The sequence below is a fragment of the Phoxinus phoxinus genome, assembly GCF_949152265.1.
Source record: "Phoxinus phoxinus genome assembly, chromosome: 15".
In the NCBI taxonomy this organism is placed as follows: Eukaryota; Metazoa; Chordata; class Actinopteri; order Cypriniformes; family Leuciscidae; genus Phoxinus; species Phoxinus phoxinus.
Genome location: NC_136890.1, coordinates 25548684 through 25566423, shown reverse-complemented (window position 1 = coordinate 25566423; position 17740 = coordinate 25548684). Strand labels below are relative to the sequence as shown.

Here is a 17740-nt window from a genome sequence, read left to right as displayed (position 1 = left end):
GGAAGATGAAGGGGCCTCAGTGAAGACCCAACAGGACGCCCAAGGTAAAAAAGTTGCCATCCTCTTTAATTGGGCAGTCTACAGATAATATATAAAGCTCAATGACAAATTACTTCATTTATTTATTTTTTAAAATATCACTAGTAGAGGTCATTTTTTTCATACAACAAAGTAGTTCCTGCAGTCCTCGAAAAAACCCTTAACAGTTTTTCATTTGTAAATATGATTAAATCTGAAATGGTTTAATTGTAAATGCTCCCTTTTACAGGAGCAGAAATGGAGAGTGCGGTGGGTTTCACCTCACCACAACCATCAAACACACTGGATGAAATTTCAGAGAAAGGTGAAGCCAACACACGAGAGTCTCTATGCAAGGAAACGGCACAGGAGCCTCATGTACACACAGAAGAAAGACAAGAAGTAGGAGAGATTCAGGAGGCAGCAGCAAGTTTAGACATAGAGGAAACGCAGAAGGACGAACAAAGTGAGAGGACAAATGAAGTTGAACAACCAGATAAAAGAGAGGAAGTAAAAACTGAGACTGAGGATATGCAGGAGAAAGATAAGGATGTGGACAATACAAATGCAGAGGTTAATACGGAGTTTAAAGAAGAAGAGAAAGACTCATTAGTACAGAAACCAGAGACACATACTGAAATGCCGGACACTGGAAATACAGACACTGAGGTTCCAGAGATGGAGAAGATGGATTCGGTATCTCATACGGAGAATGATACACAAACAGGGGCAGGTGACACTCAGAGGCAGCCAGACACTGATGACGCAGATCAGAACATAGAGAGGAGGAGCGACGGACAGCCAGACAGAGATGAAAGAGAAGACCTAGCAGATGAGGCTGGGGATGATAGGTCAACTGGGGAAATGGTACAGAAGACAGATGGCAAGGTGGGTGGTGGGGGCTCTGTTGGTAAGGATGAAGATGGTGAAAAATCGAGTCAAGAGATAGAAGAGACAAAAGAGATAAAAATGCTAGAGGTTGAGGATACAAGTGAAGATTTGGGAATAGAGGAGGCAGAGAAACCTGGGAAAGAAGAGATTCAAGTTGGTGAGAAAGATAATGAGTATGAAGGTGATCAAGATTCAAAGGCAGAAGATAAACAAAATAAGGGCAGTACAGAAAAAGACAAGGATGGTGTGAAAGATGAACATAAAGAAAGTGAAGTTGGAAAACTGTATATTGAGGTTATAAATAAACTAAATGAGTCACAGGAAATTCAAAATGTAAGGGCAGAGGGTAATGAAAATGAGGATGATGGTGTGAATGAAAAACAAAAAGAAACAGAAGATGGAGAACAGGTTAAAAACATACTTAGTGATGGAGCCAAGGAAGAAGGGCACGAGAAACCAAACAGTGAGGTTGAGATTGGAGGAGAAATCAAGAAAGGGGAAGATGAAAAGATAGAAAATAGGTCTCAGGAAGAGGAAAAAGAAGAGGACGGGAAGATGGATGAGATGGCAGCAGGAACAGATAGAGATTATGTAGAGAATGAGCCAAAAGACAAAGAGCATGAGAATGAGTTAGAAACAGGAGAAAAGTTTATAGAAGAGCAAGAGAAGGAGATGGCAGATATAAACGAGATTAGTGAGAATACATTAGCGGCAGGAGATGGAAAAGAGGCTGTTTCTGATGAGAATACAGCACAAAAATTAGAAGACAACTTTGAGGACAAAAATGAGGAATCAGTTTCACAGAAAGAACAAAAAGAAATAGGTTCCAGCGGGACGCTAAAGGATGAAACAGAGGCCAGTACCAAGGAAGAACTGGATGAACCTGCTGGGGTGAATAATGACCTGCTGGATAGGAACGTAGATGCTGAAAATGGAGAGAGACAAGATGTGGGTCTTGAAGAAGCTGATAAGGTGGAAGAATATGTCCAAGAGGAAACGCGAGACAAATCAGAGGGTGAAACAACTGGTGATAGTGCTCAAGAAGTTATAGATAACACTGAAAAGACAGAGACTGATAAAGATGCGAAAGAAGAAGAAAATGGTAATGACAAAGAGCAAGAGATCGAAAACCAGTTGAATGCTCAAGTTGTTCCCTCAGAAAGAGAGTCTCAGTTGGGCGTTGAAAAGGAGGACCAGGGCAGTGACAACCAAAAAGCTGACAAAGAGAATGACAAAGAAGAAGCTGACAAAGAATCAGAAACCTCTGCAACAACATTCATAGAAAACATAACTCCTCAGATAACACAGACGATGGTCAATAAGGATACAGAAAGTGAGATTGTCTCAGCCGAAGCTAAAGTCACAGAAGAGGAACCAGAACTGAAAGGTACTGACGATGAACTGATAAGTAGAGATGCTCCTGAAGGGATGGACGGTGATCAAGCGCAACCTTTGGAGAAGAAAGGGAATCTTGTCAATGAAGAGGGGGGCTCATCAGTTTCACATACGGTGGAATCAGAACCTGTAAAGAAAGTAAAAAAAGGGGACAAAGATCCAGTTCTGAGCATTAATTCAGATGATCTGGATGATCATCCAGCAGCTTTAGCTAAAGTAGTTGGGGTGGATCTAGTGAGTAACTGGATTAACATACACCAAGAATCAAAGTATTTTCAGACATTCATCGAACCCCTCGATGAAGAGGGTCTCATCTCAGAAGAAACCGAGGAGAGACTAAACAGTGAAGTGTTAGATGCTACAGATACACCACCAAGTACTGATATTGGGGGCCTTGATGAAACACTCAAGAGTAGAGATGAAACTGCAACTCCCATGAGGAACAACCTCAATGAGAACACAGAGTCTGTAGTTGAAAGCTTAAAAACAGAGACTAAAGTTGAGGCCATAGAGGCAGATGCTTACAGTAATCACTCTAATGACAGCATACATACCTTAACCAAAGATGAAAAAGTCCAGGAGGCTGGAGATACTAGAGGTTCTTTGGTCACTTCCTGGTCAAGACAGAGTAATAATGAAGACACCAATCAAAAAGACACTGCTAGACAAGAAACTTTGACGTCAGATGACGTCATAAACATCGGGATAACAGCAACATCTGAAGACATTCAAGACAGAGCCCCATCTGAAACAGAACAACAGAATGTACCTAGAAATGTCAACCTGAATGCAAAAGAGACTGAACAAAGTAATCAACAAAATATGACTGATGAAACCAAACATTTAGCCCAAACAGAGGAAGCAAGTAACAAAGAGACCTTGGAGAGTTCGGAAGACAATTTGAAACCTGAGCATGTACCTCAGTCAGAGTATATCGAGCCACAGAGTCCCACATTCACAGTAATTACAGACCTCACAATTGTCAATAAATCGGAGAATGGGAGCCAAGATGACACAGCAAGTGTAGACTTCCATTCCAGACAGTCAGATGGAAGCAGGAACGTGAATGGAAACAGGAGAACAAAAGTAATTGATGGCCATTTCAAACAGACTCTAAGCACAGAGACCTTAAGCACTTTCTCATTGGATGATTCAAGATTTTTTGGGCCCGCAGGATATCCTAGATTAACGACTGCTCACACGGAGAACAGCTATTAGTACAATAGTAAATCTTTCACCTAACCCAGGGGTGTCCAATCCTACTCCTGGCGGGCCACTGTCCTGCAGAGTTTAGGTCTAACCCCAATTAAACACATTTGAACCAGTTAATCAAGGTCTTCAGGATTACTAGAAACTTCCAGACAGGTGTATAGGGGTAAGTTTGAGCAAAACTCTGCAGGACATCGGCCCTGGAGGAGAAGAATTGGACACCCCTGCCTCAACCCATATAAATGGGTTTAAAATAATGGCACTTCCTTTTCCTTATCACCCATAGTGAGTCTTGTGTGCTTGGTAGGGAAGCTATCAACATCCCACTGAAAATAGACACCGTAGGACGCACGCAGCACAAATAATTTAATTATTCATGATGCGGAGCCCTCCAGTTGGTTAGGCTCCACTAGCAGTATACCGACCCACTTCAGACACGCATACCTTAACTAAGAGAATTTAACTAAAACCCCAAAGCCTGCACTTTCCTCTGTGTTCCTACTTTGTATCCGGAACACTTTAATTTGCTGTTGCACAGTGTGATGTGAATGACATGAACACCTTGCTGATTTCTGGCACTAGTTTAATGGTGTTTTCATGATTTTACACTGGATTAATCATCCATCATCAGTTCACATACATTGCTATGATACCTTCTTTCTTTCTATCCCCCACAATAATTAGAATTATTGCTCGTAATCATGCAGACCATGAGAGTTAGAATCAAAACTTGAGATGTTTCAACCCCAGAAGCAAGGCCAAATTGCTCTAATAGTGCTAATATGTTGTTAGGTGACATCATTCATTATCTGTTTAGATAACCTGTCAAGCTCCTGTTTCACACATTGGCTCATTTGTCAAAAAATGTTAATGTTTTGGAATTAGAATAAAATATTGAAATACACTCATTTGTCTTTACATTTAAACACCAAACACAATATAAAAAAAAAACTTGTACAAAAGTTTTTGACTCTTTAAAATCAAAACTTTGAGATAATTGTATGTATACTGAATGTAACATCACATTATACATTATTATTATTATAAAAAGAAAATTACAAAAAACATCCTTGTGAGGTTTTGATGTTGATTAACATTTGTCGTGCCATTTTGGTTGATTACGGGTCTTTAGACATGTCATGAATGCAAGTATTTGTTTGCGTGTGATGTTCTTCAGAGAGTTGCTGCTTCTAGTTGCTGTCCTCAAAACTTCCATTGCTGCTGCATGAATGGAAACGCATGGTGCTCATGGGATCTGACACATATCCTGCGGGGAATAGCACAGAACACAGTGACTGACACGCACTCAAATGCAACCACCCACATGTTGCACCATATGCTGAAAAACATACACAGAGTGCTCTCATCTTTGCAGCTCTGTGAAAATGTCATTTTAACCTCAGAATGAATTGGCGTGGATTATATCAACATGATTGTTGCCATATTCCATGTAAATTAAAATGAAAAAGCAATGTTGCCCCACATTAAGCCGTTGCATAAACAGATGAATCACACATTTGATAACTTCCAGTTGGACACGAACCGTTTCTGTCAACGGGTGGAAACTGCATGTTCCTCCTCAGCTCATCCAGAGACAAACCCTGTGAAGACCTCCGAGCAGAGCTGTCAAAAGAAGAAAGGCTTGATTCAACAATGAGATTAGTATTGGTTTACGCTAAAGACCACAGAACAATTACGATTCATCCGTGATATAAAATTTTAATGACGCTAAATGGGATACACTTCTGTTTCTTTGTTGTTGTTACATCAGCTCAATGAGGCCTTGCAGGGTTTGTCATGATCAGATGATCTATTTGTTTTTTTTTTCGTTAGTCATTCGCAGTGTCACTTTAGCCTTATTTATTGCTCATACCACCAAACTGCTTACATTGCTAGATCTAGTTACATAAAACATCATATTGCAAAGATTATAACTAAATTAGGCTCGAAAGTCGGAGTCCCTTGTTGTAATTTGTTGACGGGTTTGCTGACAGTTGCCAGGTTCCCCCGCAACACACACATTCATCACCACCCGTAAAGAATTGAGAGGTGACCACCAGCAAAGGATCTCAGTGTGAATGTCATGCAAGTTTCATTGCAGTCACTTTCTTTTGTTTTCATGCCTCGGTTTCCAAGCAACAGCACTTCAGACTGTACAGAAGTGTTGTGGTTGGACTGCATGACACTGACAAAAGAGCAAGGTGACCTAACTCCTCCATTAATGCATGGGTATGAGGTAATGGCCTCAATTTAGTTTTTATTTAAAATCAGTTTTTTCAGTAATGTCTCATTGTTGTTTGGCAATAGGTGGGCTCTTCTTTTTGCAATATCATGGTCTCATCCTTGAATAGTGTGTATGTTTGTGGTAGATTTAGGGTGCCAGAGTGTTTGTATGTGTACTTCTGGGTCCAAAATGCATAGGCACGGGCGTTAAGGGCGTATTCCAACTCGAAGCGCGAGCGGAGGGCAGCCACGTGACTTCGTCCAGGACTGCCACGTGCCACCAGGCTGTCCATGGAGGATGAGGGTGAAAGAGAACCACTGCTGTTACTGGAGGCTGGAGACATAAGCTGAACACACATAGAAACACATATGAATATGTACTAGACAAATAGAATAGTACTGTATAGTGGATATATATGGGTTATGTGCATGCAACCTACCTCCACGTTACACAGGCATTCCTCTAGTTTGGCAACCACCTCGGAAAACTCAGGTCTTTCCTGTCACAGAGAGTCAAATATATGGGGATTTTCATCAGAGAGGTTTGTTTAAAAGTACAGAAACGTATCTCTGGCTATCCAATCAGCTGCTCTGCTGAAGAGCATATATAAATTACTGATATATATATATTGATTCATTAAATATATATTGATTCATTAAATTTATCAAAAGTGACATTGAGATTAAGGAATTGTACATTACATGTATAATAAATGTATTACCGTTTCTGCAAAAATATTAAGCAGTACAACATTTTTATTGAGATTTTATTTTGGTTTATTGTTAAATAAAGTGACTGTTACGTATAGATTTTGCCTCACTACTATCCTTGCTGCAACCAACTGTGGCAATTCAGACAACTTATATACACACACACACACACAATATGTTATTCAGCTCTTTGAATGCACAGTACAAGCTGTAAACATGCTGGCTCTTTTCAAGTGTTGCTCAGAAAAAGCTATGTGCTCTACAGAGAATGGTGTCAAGCTGCACTTTGTACCGGGGCACATTCTTAACAAGCACACTTGACACAGTTTCTTCCACACACCTGAGGGACCAGCGCTGAGAACATTGCAAAGATGCTGTATGAGAAAACACCTGGCTCAGCTTTGTCGTAGAGAAACATGATATGCTAGGCAAGCAACTTATTCTCATTAACAGGAATAGAAATAAAACTTGTCCTGAACTCCAGAGATAGACATTGAGTATTCTGACTGATTATAAGCAGACTCAGAAGCAGAGAGGTAGTTCATGAATGGATGTAATAGGGGCATGTAAGGCAACAGAAAATAATTAGTTAAATTTGAATATTCCTAAATTAGATTAAGCTCATTATTTCCGCTTTGATCCTTATTTAATAATGTTTTACTTACAATCATTTTCTGCTTCTCACATCTCACCTTTTTACCAAGCAACCAAATTTTTATAAAATACCAAATCACATATCACAGCTAAACAAGGTTGAATGTGCATGTCTCTTGAAAAACCTGTTATATTTGACTTCTTTTCTGGGCATGTTTATGCTAGATGTGGGTCCCTCACCTCTGGACAGGCATTCCAGCCCCTCATCAGCAGTGATGAGATGGGTTTGGGGATTGAGTATCCAATCGGAGGACGGACATGATGATACGCCATATCTGCAGCGGCTGCAGCTGTAAAGAATTCACACAGATGGGGGTGAGGTCTTTTTCATTCAAATGTAATTACAATTATATGAATATAATATAAATAACATTTAATTTAATAATTAAATAGTTTATGATTCATCTTGCTTTTCAAACCAAGACAGTTCGGGTGAAAATTTATTTGCAATCCCAAGTTAAAGAAAGTTCTGTCATGACAACTCTCGGAGTGTTTGGCATGGTAATGGATATGACAATGTTGATATGTTTTTTTTTTTTTTACATCACAATAAATGTATTGTGATTGTCAAAACATTTGGTAACTAAACATAATTTTGCTAGGTTTAACATGTACTAGGTTTAACGTGTAACAACATGTTTCAATGTTTACATGGTACAATGACTGGTACGCTACTGTTTTTATTAGGTTATTGCTTGACACAAATGTCACGATTTCAATTAAATTCTTGTGATTAGATTCCAATCTTGATTCAATATCGATTCATTTGGATACAAATTAGGTAGAGTAGATACATGCACACTTTTTTCAAGAAAATAAATCTCACCTAATGCTATACAGAGAGCACTGTCAGCTAAAAATAACAACTGAATTAAATATAATGCCGTTTTTTTTATAACAACGTTATAATATTTTAATGAAATAAGTAACAAATACAATAAATATGTAATATAGTGCACATATTTAGCTGAATACTCCTCTCTATAGCTAATTTTTCTAGCCAACTAACGTGCTATATGGTCAATATGTCTTTCCTGAGGTAACGTTATGTGACATAGGCCTATTGTTCTCCAGCTGTTTTATTGACCTCTTTCCGCAGTTGAAAAACACTTATTGATCGATATCATGTATGAGGGATACATTTCGGTAAGTTGTACTGTCTCTTTCAACATACCCATTGTTCATTCGTGTTTATTTACTAGATGATCGCTTCACATGCCGCTTGAACTGAGGCGCTACAACGATCTGTCACGTCACATTTACAAGCGCCAAAACGGTATTTATAGTTTGAATTTCGAAATAAAATTGACATTGACAGAATCTGCGAGCTGAGAATTTGTTTAATATCATAAGTAACCTTCTTTGTCTTGTCTGTCGGTGTCAGTGTTCTCTATGCTTCGCGATTTTTTTTCTGCGTGCGAAAATGGATGTGTGGCGTGAGAGCGTGTGAAAAGTGTAAATTGCGTGAGAGTTGTCAGCCCTGCAATATAGCGTACACAAACTACCTGTTGCAGATCAGATAAAGGTGGAGCTGGGGATGGTGGAGGATTTCTGAAAGTGCGCTGCACTGCTAAGGCAAATGCTACCCATGTATTTAAAGGGTGAGGACGCGAGCTCATTGGCTACTGATACAGCAGGAACCAATCAGCTGTGCCCTATAGAGAATGATGTGATTATGAGCAGGTTGAGTTAGGACATATTAGACTGCACCATCTAGAGTTTCATGACAGAACTTTGTATAAACCCTATATATATCAGCTTTGGCTAATGTTCTGGCAAGGTTCTCTCAAAGTTACAAACAAACATTTTTCCAGTAACATCAATAGAGTGCTTATTCAAAGTTTTCTGGTCTTTAATAATGTTCTCAAAACGTTAGCACAACATTTTTTTTCATTGTTTTAGTGAGAGCGTTCGCCTAACATTTTTTAAATGTTGCTATTTCTTTCAGAATGTTTAGAGAGCATTCAAAAGTAACTTTCCCATAAACTCCAAAGAATGATAAAACAGATTTTTCCTTAACATTCAGAAATAACATGTTCATAACTTAATGGGAACGTTATAAAAACATTCTTAGATCCAATCTTAGGATTGTGGGTCAATATTAGCTATTACAGTGGTGAATAGAGAGGTGCAGTGCATGCCTGGTTTGAGATGTGCAAATGGAATCTCGCCCGTGAGCAGCTCCCATAAGCAAAGGGCATAGCTGAACATGTCTGCTTTCACCGTGTAGCGTGTACACTGGGTAAACACCTCTGGGGCCATCCATCGCAGGTTCTGCACAGCATCAGGGAGCAAAAAAATGACGAACACAAAACCAAACGCCTGCTAACCCCACAGGACAGGCTGAGGCACACATACCTCCCCAAAGACACACTGACGTACTTAATGTGACGTACAAGAGAGCCAAAACCGCAGTGTAAGCAGTATTCAAATTGCTTACAGAGGATTTGTAGGTGGCTATTAATGCATTAGCTTTTTGAGGTGTTAATAAATAAACAGAATTAACCAAGAACACAGAATGCCTGTACCCCGGGTTGTTTAGTCATATTGTCCTCATCCACTGACAAAAGGAAGCGAGACTCTGCAGAACAATACAGAAACATTTTCATTACATAAAAGTACATTTCATTTAGTCTTTTTTATTACAAATTATAGTATCAGCATAACAATTTGAAAAAGTCTAACTGAAATGTTAACATGAATTTCATGTCTATGATTACTAGCATGATTTGAAATGATCCAAACAGCATCTTTTGAAAATCTGACCCTTTGTACAAAGGAGTTCACATGGTCAGTTTTTCACAAATTTGATTAGTGACAAAGAAATTGAGCTTTCAGTTTCAAATTCGATTTTGAATCCTATATTTTCAATGCTGACTCAACTGTTTTTGCTCTAACTAAATAAAGCGAGACCAAAACTTGGTTCAGGTGTCATGTAAAGTGTGTGTGGCTTTCCTTACCTCCAAAATCAGCCACCACGGCGTGTCCATCCTCATAGAGCAGAATATTATGACTGAAAAGATATCACTAGGTGAAGGGAGGTTTAAAACAAAGAGCTCAGAATAATGTTTCATCGTCGCTACCAGCATTGACAGTCTAAAAATATACGGATTACCATGTAATAGGATGGTTTTAACAAATGGACTGAGAAACACCAAGGTTATTGAACGAAGCATGTGATAATGATGATGATGATGATGATGACTAACCTGTTGAGGTCTCTGTGAATGATTGGTTGGGTCAGATTGTGCAGATACTCCATGCCCTTGGCCACATCAATGGCAATGATGAGCTTGGACTGCAGATCAATGATTCTGGATGTAAAGACATTGTTAAGTGAACACCTCCTCCCCGCCACTGATCAATGCACACTCCCATCATTCCAACTCAAACAGATCAATGAGATGAAGATCACCTTAAACTGCATATGGAGCACTAAGAAGAAATCAGACGCTTATTGGCATAGATGCAAGTCTTAATGTACCAACAGATCCTGGATTGCCTCAAATTTCTTTCTGGTCACATTCTAATCAGGGCTTTTGTAATAATGCAATGTAAAAACAATGAATAAATGTAATTATTAGTTTAGAATTTTCAGCATCATTATTCCAGTCTTCAGTGTCACATGATCCTTCAGAAATCATCCTAATACGCTAATAAGATTGTTTGATCAATTGAAAGTCATCATCAAACATCAACAGAATGCCGCTTCATCGAGTTCTCTTTTGCGCTTTAACGGAAAAAAAGCACACAAAATGATGTCGAAATTTTATTGGCAAGTATCCTTGTAAGCTTAGTCTTAAACAAGTTAAAAAGAGTTAAATGAACGTAAAGAGTTGTGAGAAAATAGGATGCGTGTCCTGCGCTTTTGTACATCACTTTTGTAGCTTTAATAAGGATTAAATGATATTCAATTTATAATGTATGCAGTGAAGACTGTGCAATGTTTGATTATTCAATTTCGGTATATTTACCTATTGGACCTACCTGGAAATCTTAAAGCACTGTCAACAATGTTACATGGGTCAAAAACAACAGCTTAGTAAAAATATGCCATTAAACAAATATTTAAAATATACTGTATTTATGTTGTTTCTACATTATTTTAGAAATTCAATAAATTACATTATAAGAAGATCTTAAAAACTTGAATGTTAGGTGCAATTAAGCACGATTAATTAGTATATATTAGTAGCCTGGGTTTCCCCATACTGCCTTTCCGCAGCGCGATTTTATTCATGCTGAAAGGCAGTCTGGATACCATGGACCAGATTTTCGCCTCATCTAGGGAACCAATCACAGAACGGGGAGGGAGCAGCAAGATGATGACGACGTATATGCGACACAACTAAGCAGTTTGTTTATATCCATATATACCTTCGACCCTCATGTTTATCTTGCACAAACGGCAATAGTCGCTGAACGTCATTGTTTACACAAAAATATCTTACCCATCGTCTTCTTCCTTGTCTAATTTCTGTCGCTCTACATACGTCATCTGGTATAATGGAAACGATTGGCTATGAGCTACGTACAGGCACATTTGATAGACATTCTTAGCACCCAATAAACGGCGCCGGGCATTCGTAAACCACGCCTCAAATACGAGAAAATGCACATGTGGTTCCTAGGTCTGGCGTTAGCCAGGCTAATATATTAGGGCTGTCAAAAGATTAATCACATCCAAAATAAAAGCTTGTGTTTGCATAATATATGTGTGTGTACTGTGTTTTTATTTTCTTAAATTTTATATTCTTAAAATTACCTCTTCTGTTCATGCAACAGCGAGTACAGTGATCCTCCGGACACATATTGCGTTACAATGGCAAACTGACTAGGGTCATCCAGACATGCCCCCACAAACTGGATCACACAGGGGTGGTTGAGACGACACAGGATGGAAACCTCCCGACAGAACATATCGGTGTCTGATTTTGAGCAGTATGTGTTTGCACGGTACCTGTGGAAAGGTATGAATGTCATGCAGTTCACTTTGTATACGCGATGTGGACAATTAAGAAAAACAAGTAAACTTAAACTTACCGTTTAATTGCAACTATCTTATTACGGCACCTTCCTTTGTAGACCTTTCCAAAGGAGCCTATGGTTAGAGTGTTTCAGTCAATTAGGGTTTAATGGGTACTCATAGAGAGCTAATATTTATTATTATATTGACATACCTGATCCAATAATCTCATTAAATTCCAGTTCAGAGAGTTGAAGTTGGAAGTTTGATGGAAGACTTGCTCTCAGGAGAAGCACATCGGCCTTCTCTGAAGAGAAAAGAGGGCAAACAGGAGTTTGTTTGTTTTAATAGCTTCATAATATCAATCATTGTATGATACTCTAATCATGTTTCCTTTAGCTTGTTGTTGACATATGCCGATGAGTCATGAAAGATGGGTTATGTTATTTGTAACATCTGTGGCAGATACAAAGTAATGGCTTAAACTGTAGCAATCACGCAGCGGGAGTATGTTTGGAGACGGTTTCTGACTCACTGACTCTCGGAAAATTTTGGTGACTGTGGGTAGCAGTATTTCAGGACATAAAAATAGTATCATAGCAACAGTGATTCTGTGAGTCAGCTCTAAGTGTGCATGTGTGTGTGTTTTACCTTTAGTCATACTCTTGATCTTTCCCAGGGGAGAGGGGACAGAAACATAAGACCCATCTGCAACAGACACAGCTAACAAAATTAACTTTTTTCCTCATGCTTTCACTAAATTTCACAACAGCAACAGAATTTTACATATACACTTATTCACTGTACAAATCTGTCAGGCTACATGTGGAGAGCGTCTCATACCCCCTCCTGGTTGAGAATACTCATTGCAGGGTGAGTCGTCCTGAGGCCGTTTGTAGTGTTTTAGCAGAGTAACAATGGCATCGTGGCCTAAAAAGAACATGCACACATAGATCATAACATATCACACACATGAAAATCAAGGCCTTTATTTCATTGATTTTAACCTTTAGAATTTGAAAATGTGATGGATCAAGAGTAATGTTCTTAATTTGTAATTTTAGACATACTTTGACTTATATAATTATAATGTTAAATTATATATAATATAAATGTAATTAGGTAGATAGATAGATAGATAGATAGATAGATAGATAGATAGATAGATAGATAGATAGATAGATAGATAGATAGATAGATAGATAGATAGACAGACAGACAGACTAACCTTTCTCATAGGCCCACATTAAGCATGTCTGTTCGTCCTTTTCTCCACTGGAACGGCTGGGGTCACAAGCCACCAGATTCATATCTGCCCCGTTGTCCAAAAGAAACTGGACCAGTCGGATGTGTCCATGGAAACAGGCACTATGCAGACCTGTTGTTTCAAAGGTCGACTTGAGATGTCAAGACATTGATGATGAAAGCAGAAATATTTTCCGAATTATTGTCATTATTACTGATGCAAAGCATAGATTTCTGTTGTCAACCTACCTGTGTGTCCATCTCGCCCCTGATGGTTGATGCTCATGGCATTCTGACTGAGCAGATACTTGACCATTTCCAGGTTCTTGCCGTAGGTGCAGGCACTACAGAGAACAGTAAGGCCTTCATTTAGGACATAACAATAAGATCAGCAGGGACCTTAACCTTATTACAGAGGTGTAATCTGTCAGGAGATGCCCATAGAATGCATAGGTTAAAGTCACCATGAAATAAAAATGGACAATTCTTGGGGGGTTTTCTTGATTTTTTTTATTTATGGAATACTGCAGTATTTCTTTACAAAGGAATGCGCCCTTGTAATCTTTAATCAAATGACTTCCCCTTCCACTTGCAGTGACATCTCTCCTCTTTTCTAGCCCTTCACACAGAGCGTTGATCCCAAACAATTGCCAGAGTGCCTTCTGTGTGAACGCAAACACGTCCAAACACGGATGGGGACCTAGTAACATTGCTGGGATCATTCCCAGAGCGTGCCCGCTGCGAGACATTACACGTCACATCCTGATATCACATGTCTTTACGGGATCTTTACGGTATGTGTGTGAGCACGATCACTGGCAGTGTGAATTAACCAAAATTAAACGATCCCGGGGCACATTATCAGTGTATTTAACAGAATCACTGTGTACAAGGAGGATCCGATGACTTGTTTACTGGCGCGAGGGCGGGACAATCTGATATGAGATCAACCAATAGAAAACCACAACCATCCAATCAATTCCACATGGACAAAATCAATACCCACCCTGCATTTTTTCTTGTTCAAGAAGCCGTTTCACTTGGATATACGTCACAAATAGGGAAGAAACTTCTGTTTCATGCAGACTTTAATAGTGGTTAATTAAAGTGTGAAAGACATTGAACAAACTGAGGAATGTTACCTATGAAAGGCTGTCTCGCTGAAGATGTTCTCCTTAGACAGACTCTCCGTGCCAGACAACTGAATAATCTCTTTCACCGCTTCAAACTTTCCATTGTAGCAGGCTCTGACGGGGAATATGACACTCAAATCAGAATCACTATTACTTCTGTCCGAATCACAGATGATTTGTTGAGTTTAACTGCCACCTTGTGTTGTGTGTGATTCACTTCTCAGGTGAACTCACAGGTGGAGAGGTGTGTCGCCGTAGATGTTGACAGAGTGCGGCTGTACGTCAAAGCTGCCCTGCAGTAAGAGACGGACAACCTCTTGGTGTCCAAATCGAGCGCAGAAATGAAGGGGAACGTGGTCCTCATTGTCTTGAGCATTGGCTGTATAGATTCGAGATGTAAAATTCATCAATTATGAAAACGAGTTCTAAAGATGGCAAAAAGCCAGTCAGTTTAATGTTAATTCACTTCAGTATTAGAGTGCAAGGAACAAGCGCTCACCATCAGTTTTGCTGACGTCATCCATCAACAGTTTGACAATGCCCAGAAAGCCTTTAGCTCCGGCCAAGTGAAGCGGCCTGTCCCCTACCTCTCCACTCGCATTGACATCAGCCCCAAACTTCATAAGAAGCTTGCACACCTGTCCCGCAAGAAAAAGAAAGATCATGAACAAGCCATTTAGTAGATCATGGACATTTATGATACAAAGTACATCCTGACCTGCTCATGGCCAAAGTATGCTGCAATATGCAGAGGGGTGAAGAACACTGCATCTTGGACGTTGACGTACGCCCCGTGTTGCAAGAGTATATCGACGGCCTTGAGGAAAAGTAAACAGATGTTAATGACCTTGTTTAAACCCTTATAATTATTATAACTTAATTTCAGGTCCAGGACGCACCTCAAGATGTGCGGCCACAGTAGCTATATGTAGGGCCGTGAGGGCGCCGTACCCCACCTGCTGGATATCTGCTCCCCCATGCAGCAGTGCAGTGACCAGTTCAGCATTATCCTACATCACATGAAAGAAATGCCAAGTTATCATATTATTTGGGATTGTTTATAAGAGGAAAAGCATCCCAAATGAACCCTTGACTGACCTTGAATGCAGCCAGGTGCAGAGCAGTGAATCCGTTCCGAGTGAGTCTGGACGGACGCAAACCTTTCAGCATGAGGGTCCTGATGTGAACTTTATTCCCTGGTTGCGGAAAAAGAAAACAACTTAGAAAAACATTGAAATGTATAAAAGTGCCATAACAACAGAATGTAATTTATCAAGCAATTAAACAGGTGGAAATTCTCCTAAAAAGTGGGTTAAATATCATTATTCAACACTAATATGTTAATGCAAAGGAAATGTCCATTGGAATGAGTCATGTATGATGTTTTCAATATCATTGCATCATAGTAGATATAACTTCATGGCCCGGTTTCACAGACAGGGCTTTGATTAAGCCAGGATTAGGCCTTAGTTCAATTAGGACATTTAAGTAGCTTTTATAAAAATGCCTTAGAAAAAACGGCCCCACTTTATATTAAGTGGCTTTAACTACTATGTACTAACATTGAAATTAATAAATCGATACAATGGACGTATTGTGTACATACATGTTTTTACATTGTACTTATATTTTGCATGTAATTACAGCTGTAATTAATTTATGTGAATTTATGTTAACACTGTTGAACCTTCCCTTACACCTTAACCCACCCTTAAACCTACCCATACCTGTCCCTAACCTTACCCGTATCACACTTGAACATGAACACATTAAGTACATTGTACTTATTTTTCGATGTAAGTACATAGTACTCAAAGACACTTAATGCAAAGTGGGACCGTAAAAGTTAACATGTTTTAGCTCTACCTCCACATACACAGCAGAGATGCAGCAGGGACAGTCCACCCTCTGTGCGATAATTCAGGTTCACTTTATTGAATGCTTCGTCTGAGCTGTATGGTAAAAACACAGAGAAATCAAGATATAATAAAAACATAAGCTTAAACAGATCTCCACATTTACTCTCTTTTTGCGGTAGTGTTATTATAATAGTTCTGTCATGACAACTCTCAGAGTGTTTGGCATGGTAATGGAAATGACAATGTTAATATGTCTGGTCTTGGCGGAATAGATCTGCTACGATGTTAATGTTGATTATTGCTGCTAATGCCAATACATATATAACGTTCTGCTATAAGACCTGCTGCTGCTTTATAATATAGAATACATGAATTACACATAGCAGATATATACAGGTGGAGCTGGGGAAGATGGAGGGTTTCTGAAAGTGCGCTGCAACTGCTACGACAAATGCTGACCAAGTATATGAAAGTTGAGTAGCAAGCTTATTGGCTACTGAGACAGCAGGAACCAATCAGCTGTGCCCTATAGAGAATGATGTGATTTGCGAGCAGATTGAGTTATTTGCCTGTGCCTTATGTAGTTTCATGACAGAACTTTTATATGTCCACACCTCAAGCCTCATTTGTATACACTAATAATAGTACACTACAAAGAAGGCTATAACACTGCTCTTAGTTTTTAATCAGTCTCACCTGAAAACATGCTTGAGTTCCTTGAACTCCTCCTCTTTAATTCTCAAGTCCTCCTCCAGCCTCTCAATAATAACAGTGTATGACTCACTCACTTTCTTTTTCCACTCATCTAAAGCAAAACATCGAATCAAGACCACAATAGTATATGAACACAATAAACACCCACTGCATAATCCAATGTTACATACAGAACAAGAATTACAAACAAGGATTGAAAGACTGAAAATGTTAGTCTCAATCTATTCATATTAACATCGTCATGTAAAGCATGAACGGAACTAATCAAACAGTCAATCAAAGAAGCTTAATGTTTACCTGTACAGGTTTGAGTGGGTCTTGATTTGTAATTGCCCATTGGACTGGTTGGTTTGAACTTTTGTATGCGATTAGCTGGAGGGAAAGTCTCATGCAGTGGTAACACAATGCTTTGGCACAATAGAGAAGAGTCCGATAAGGGATCGCAGCCCGTGCTAAAAATACATCAGCTTCAGTGCGGAATGTGTGACAACAATGACAGCTGACCTCTCTGAGGATCTGTACCTATTACAGGGTGAAGCCATGGCCGATTACTCTCTTCAGACAACAGCTGCATCAAGACTCATCTACTGTATATGTTCTTATATCTATCAATCTTTCCATATCTATATTATATATCTCTCTGAACTTAGATCCGACAAAACGACATAATGTCATGTTCTGTAAAGAAAATACACTACCGTTTAAGTTTGGAGTCAGTGAGA

General features: G+C 39.2%; 2 protein-coding genes across 4 annotated transcripts; one reads left to right on the top strand and one right to left on the bottom strand.

Moving 5' to 3' along the window:
• The first annotated feature begins 132 nt into the window (after positions 1 to 132).
• On the top strand, positions 133 to 3612 carry LOC307011292 (uncharacterized protein). The gene has a single exon (XM_079636770.1). It carries the CDS (start codon positions 253 to 255, stop codon positions 3520 to 3522), a length of 3270 nt encoding a protein of 1089 aa, XP_079492896.1. The 5' UTR covers positions 133 to 252; the 3' UTR covers positions 3523 to 3612.
• A 147-nt stretch (positions 3613 to 3759) lies between these two features.
• On the bottom strand, positions 3760 to 17602 carry tnni3k (TNNI3 interacting kinase). 3 transcript variants are annotated; one of them, XM_079636771.1, is made up of 25 exons: positions 17316 to 17602; positions 17001 to 17109; positions 16312 to 16397; positions 15544 to 15641; positions 15345 to 15455; positions 15164 to 15262; positions 14945 to 15083; positions 14680 to 14824; positions 14455 to 14559; positions 13562 to 13656; positions 13296 to 13445; positions 12911 to 12997; positions 12719 to 12775; positions 12282 to 12374; positions 12145 to 12202; positions 11867 to 12061; positions 10311 to 10415; positions 10062 to 10114; positions 9630 to 9682; positions 9243 to 9375; positions 7282 to 7391; positions 6177 to 6236; positions 5914 to 6083; positions 5057 to 5136; positions 3760 to 4780 (listed from the first exon to the last, which is right to left on the bottom strand). In XM_079636771.1, exons 1-25 carry the CDS (start codon positions 17353 to 17355, stop codon positions 4704 to 4706), a joined length of 2508 nt encoding a protein of 835 aa, XP_079492897.1. In that variant the 5' UTR covers positions 17356 to 17602; the 3' UTR covers positions 3760 to 4703. The 3 variants fall into 3 exon arrangements, 2 of the variants coding, with proteins under 2 accessions (XP_079492897.1, XP_079492898.1); XM_079636772.1 differs by lacking the exon at positions 17316 to 17602 and having other exon boundaries at positions 3781 to 4780; positions 16322 to 16397; positions 17001 to 17053; XR_013800393.1 differs by lacking the exons at positions 3760 to 4780; positions 5057 to 5136 and adding an exon at positions 7113 to 7148 and having other exon boundaries at positions 6016 to 6083; positions 7283 to 7391.
• Between the last annotated feature and the right edge of the window lie 138 nt (positions 17603 to 17740).

Bases quoted from the DNA above. Each gene is read 5' to 3' on its own strand.
- LOC307011292 (XM_079636770.1), top strand. From the start codon at position 253: ATGCTCCCTTTTACAGGAGCAGAAATGGAGAGTGCGGTGGGTTTCACC.
- tnni3k (XM_079636771.1), bottom strand. From the start codon at position 17,355: ATGGGCAATTACAAATCAAGACCCACTCAAACCTGTACAG. The intron at 14,825-14,944 runs GTGAGCGCTTGT...GAATCTATACAG, and splicing joins TGACGTCAGCAAAACTGATG to CCAATGCTCAAGACAATGAG. The intron at 13,446-13,561 runs GTAGGTTGACAA...TTGAAACAACAG, and splicing joins GGGGCGAGATGGACACACAG to GTCTGCATAGTGCCTGTTTC.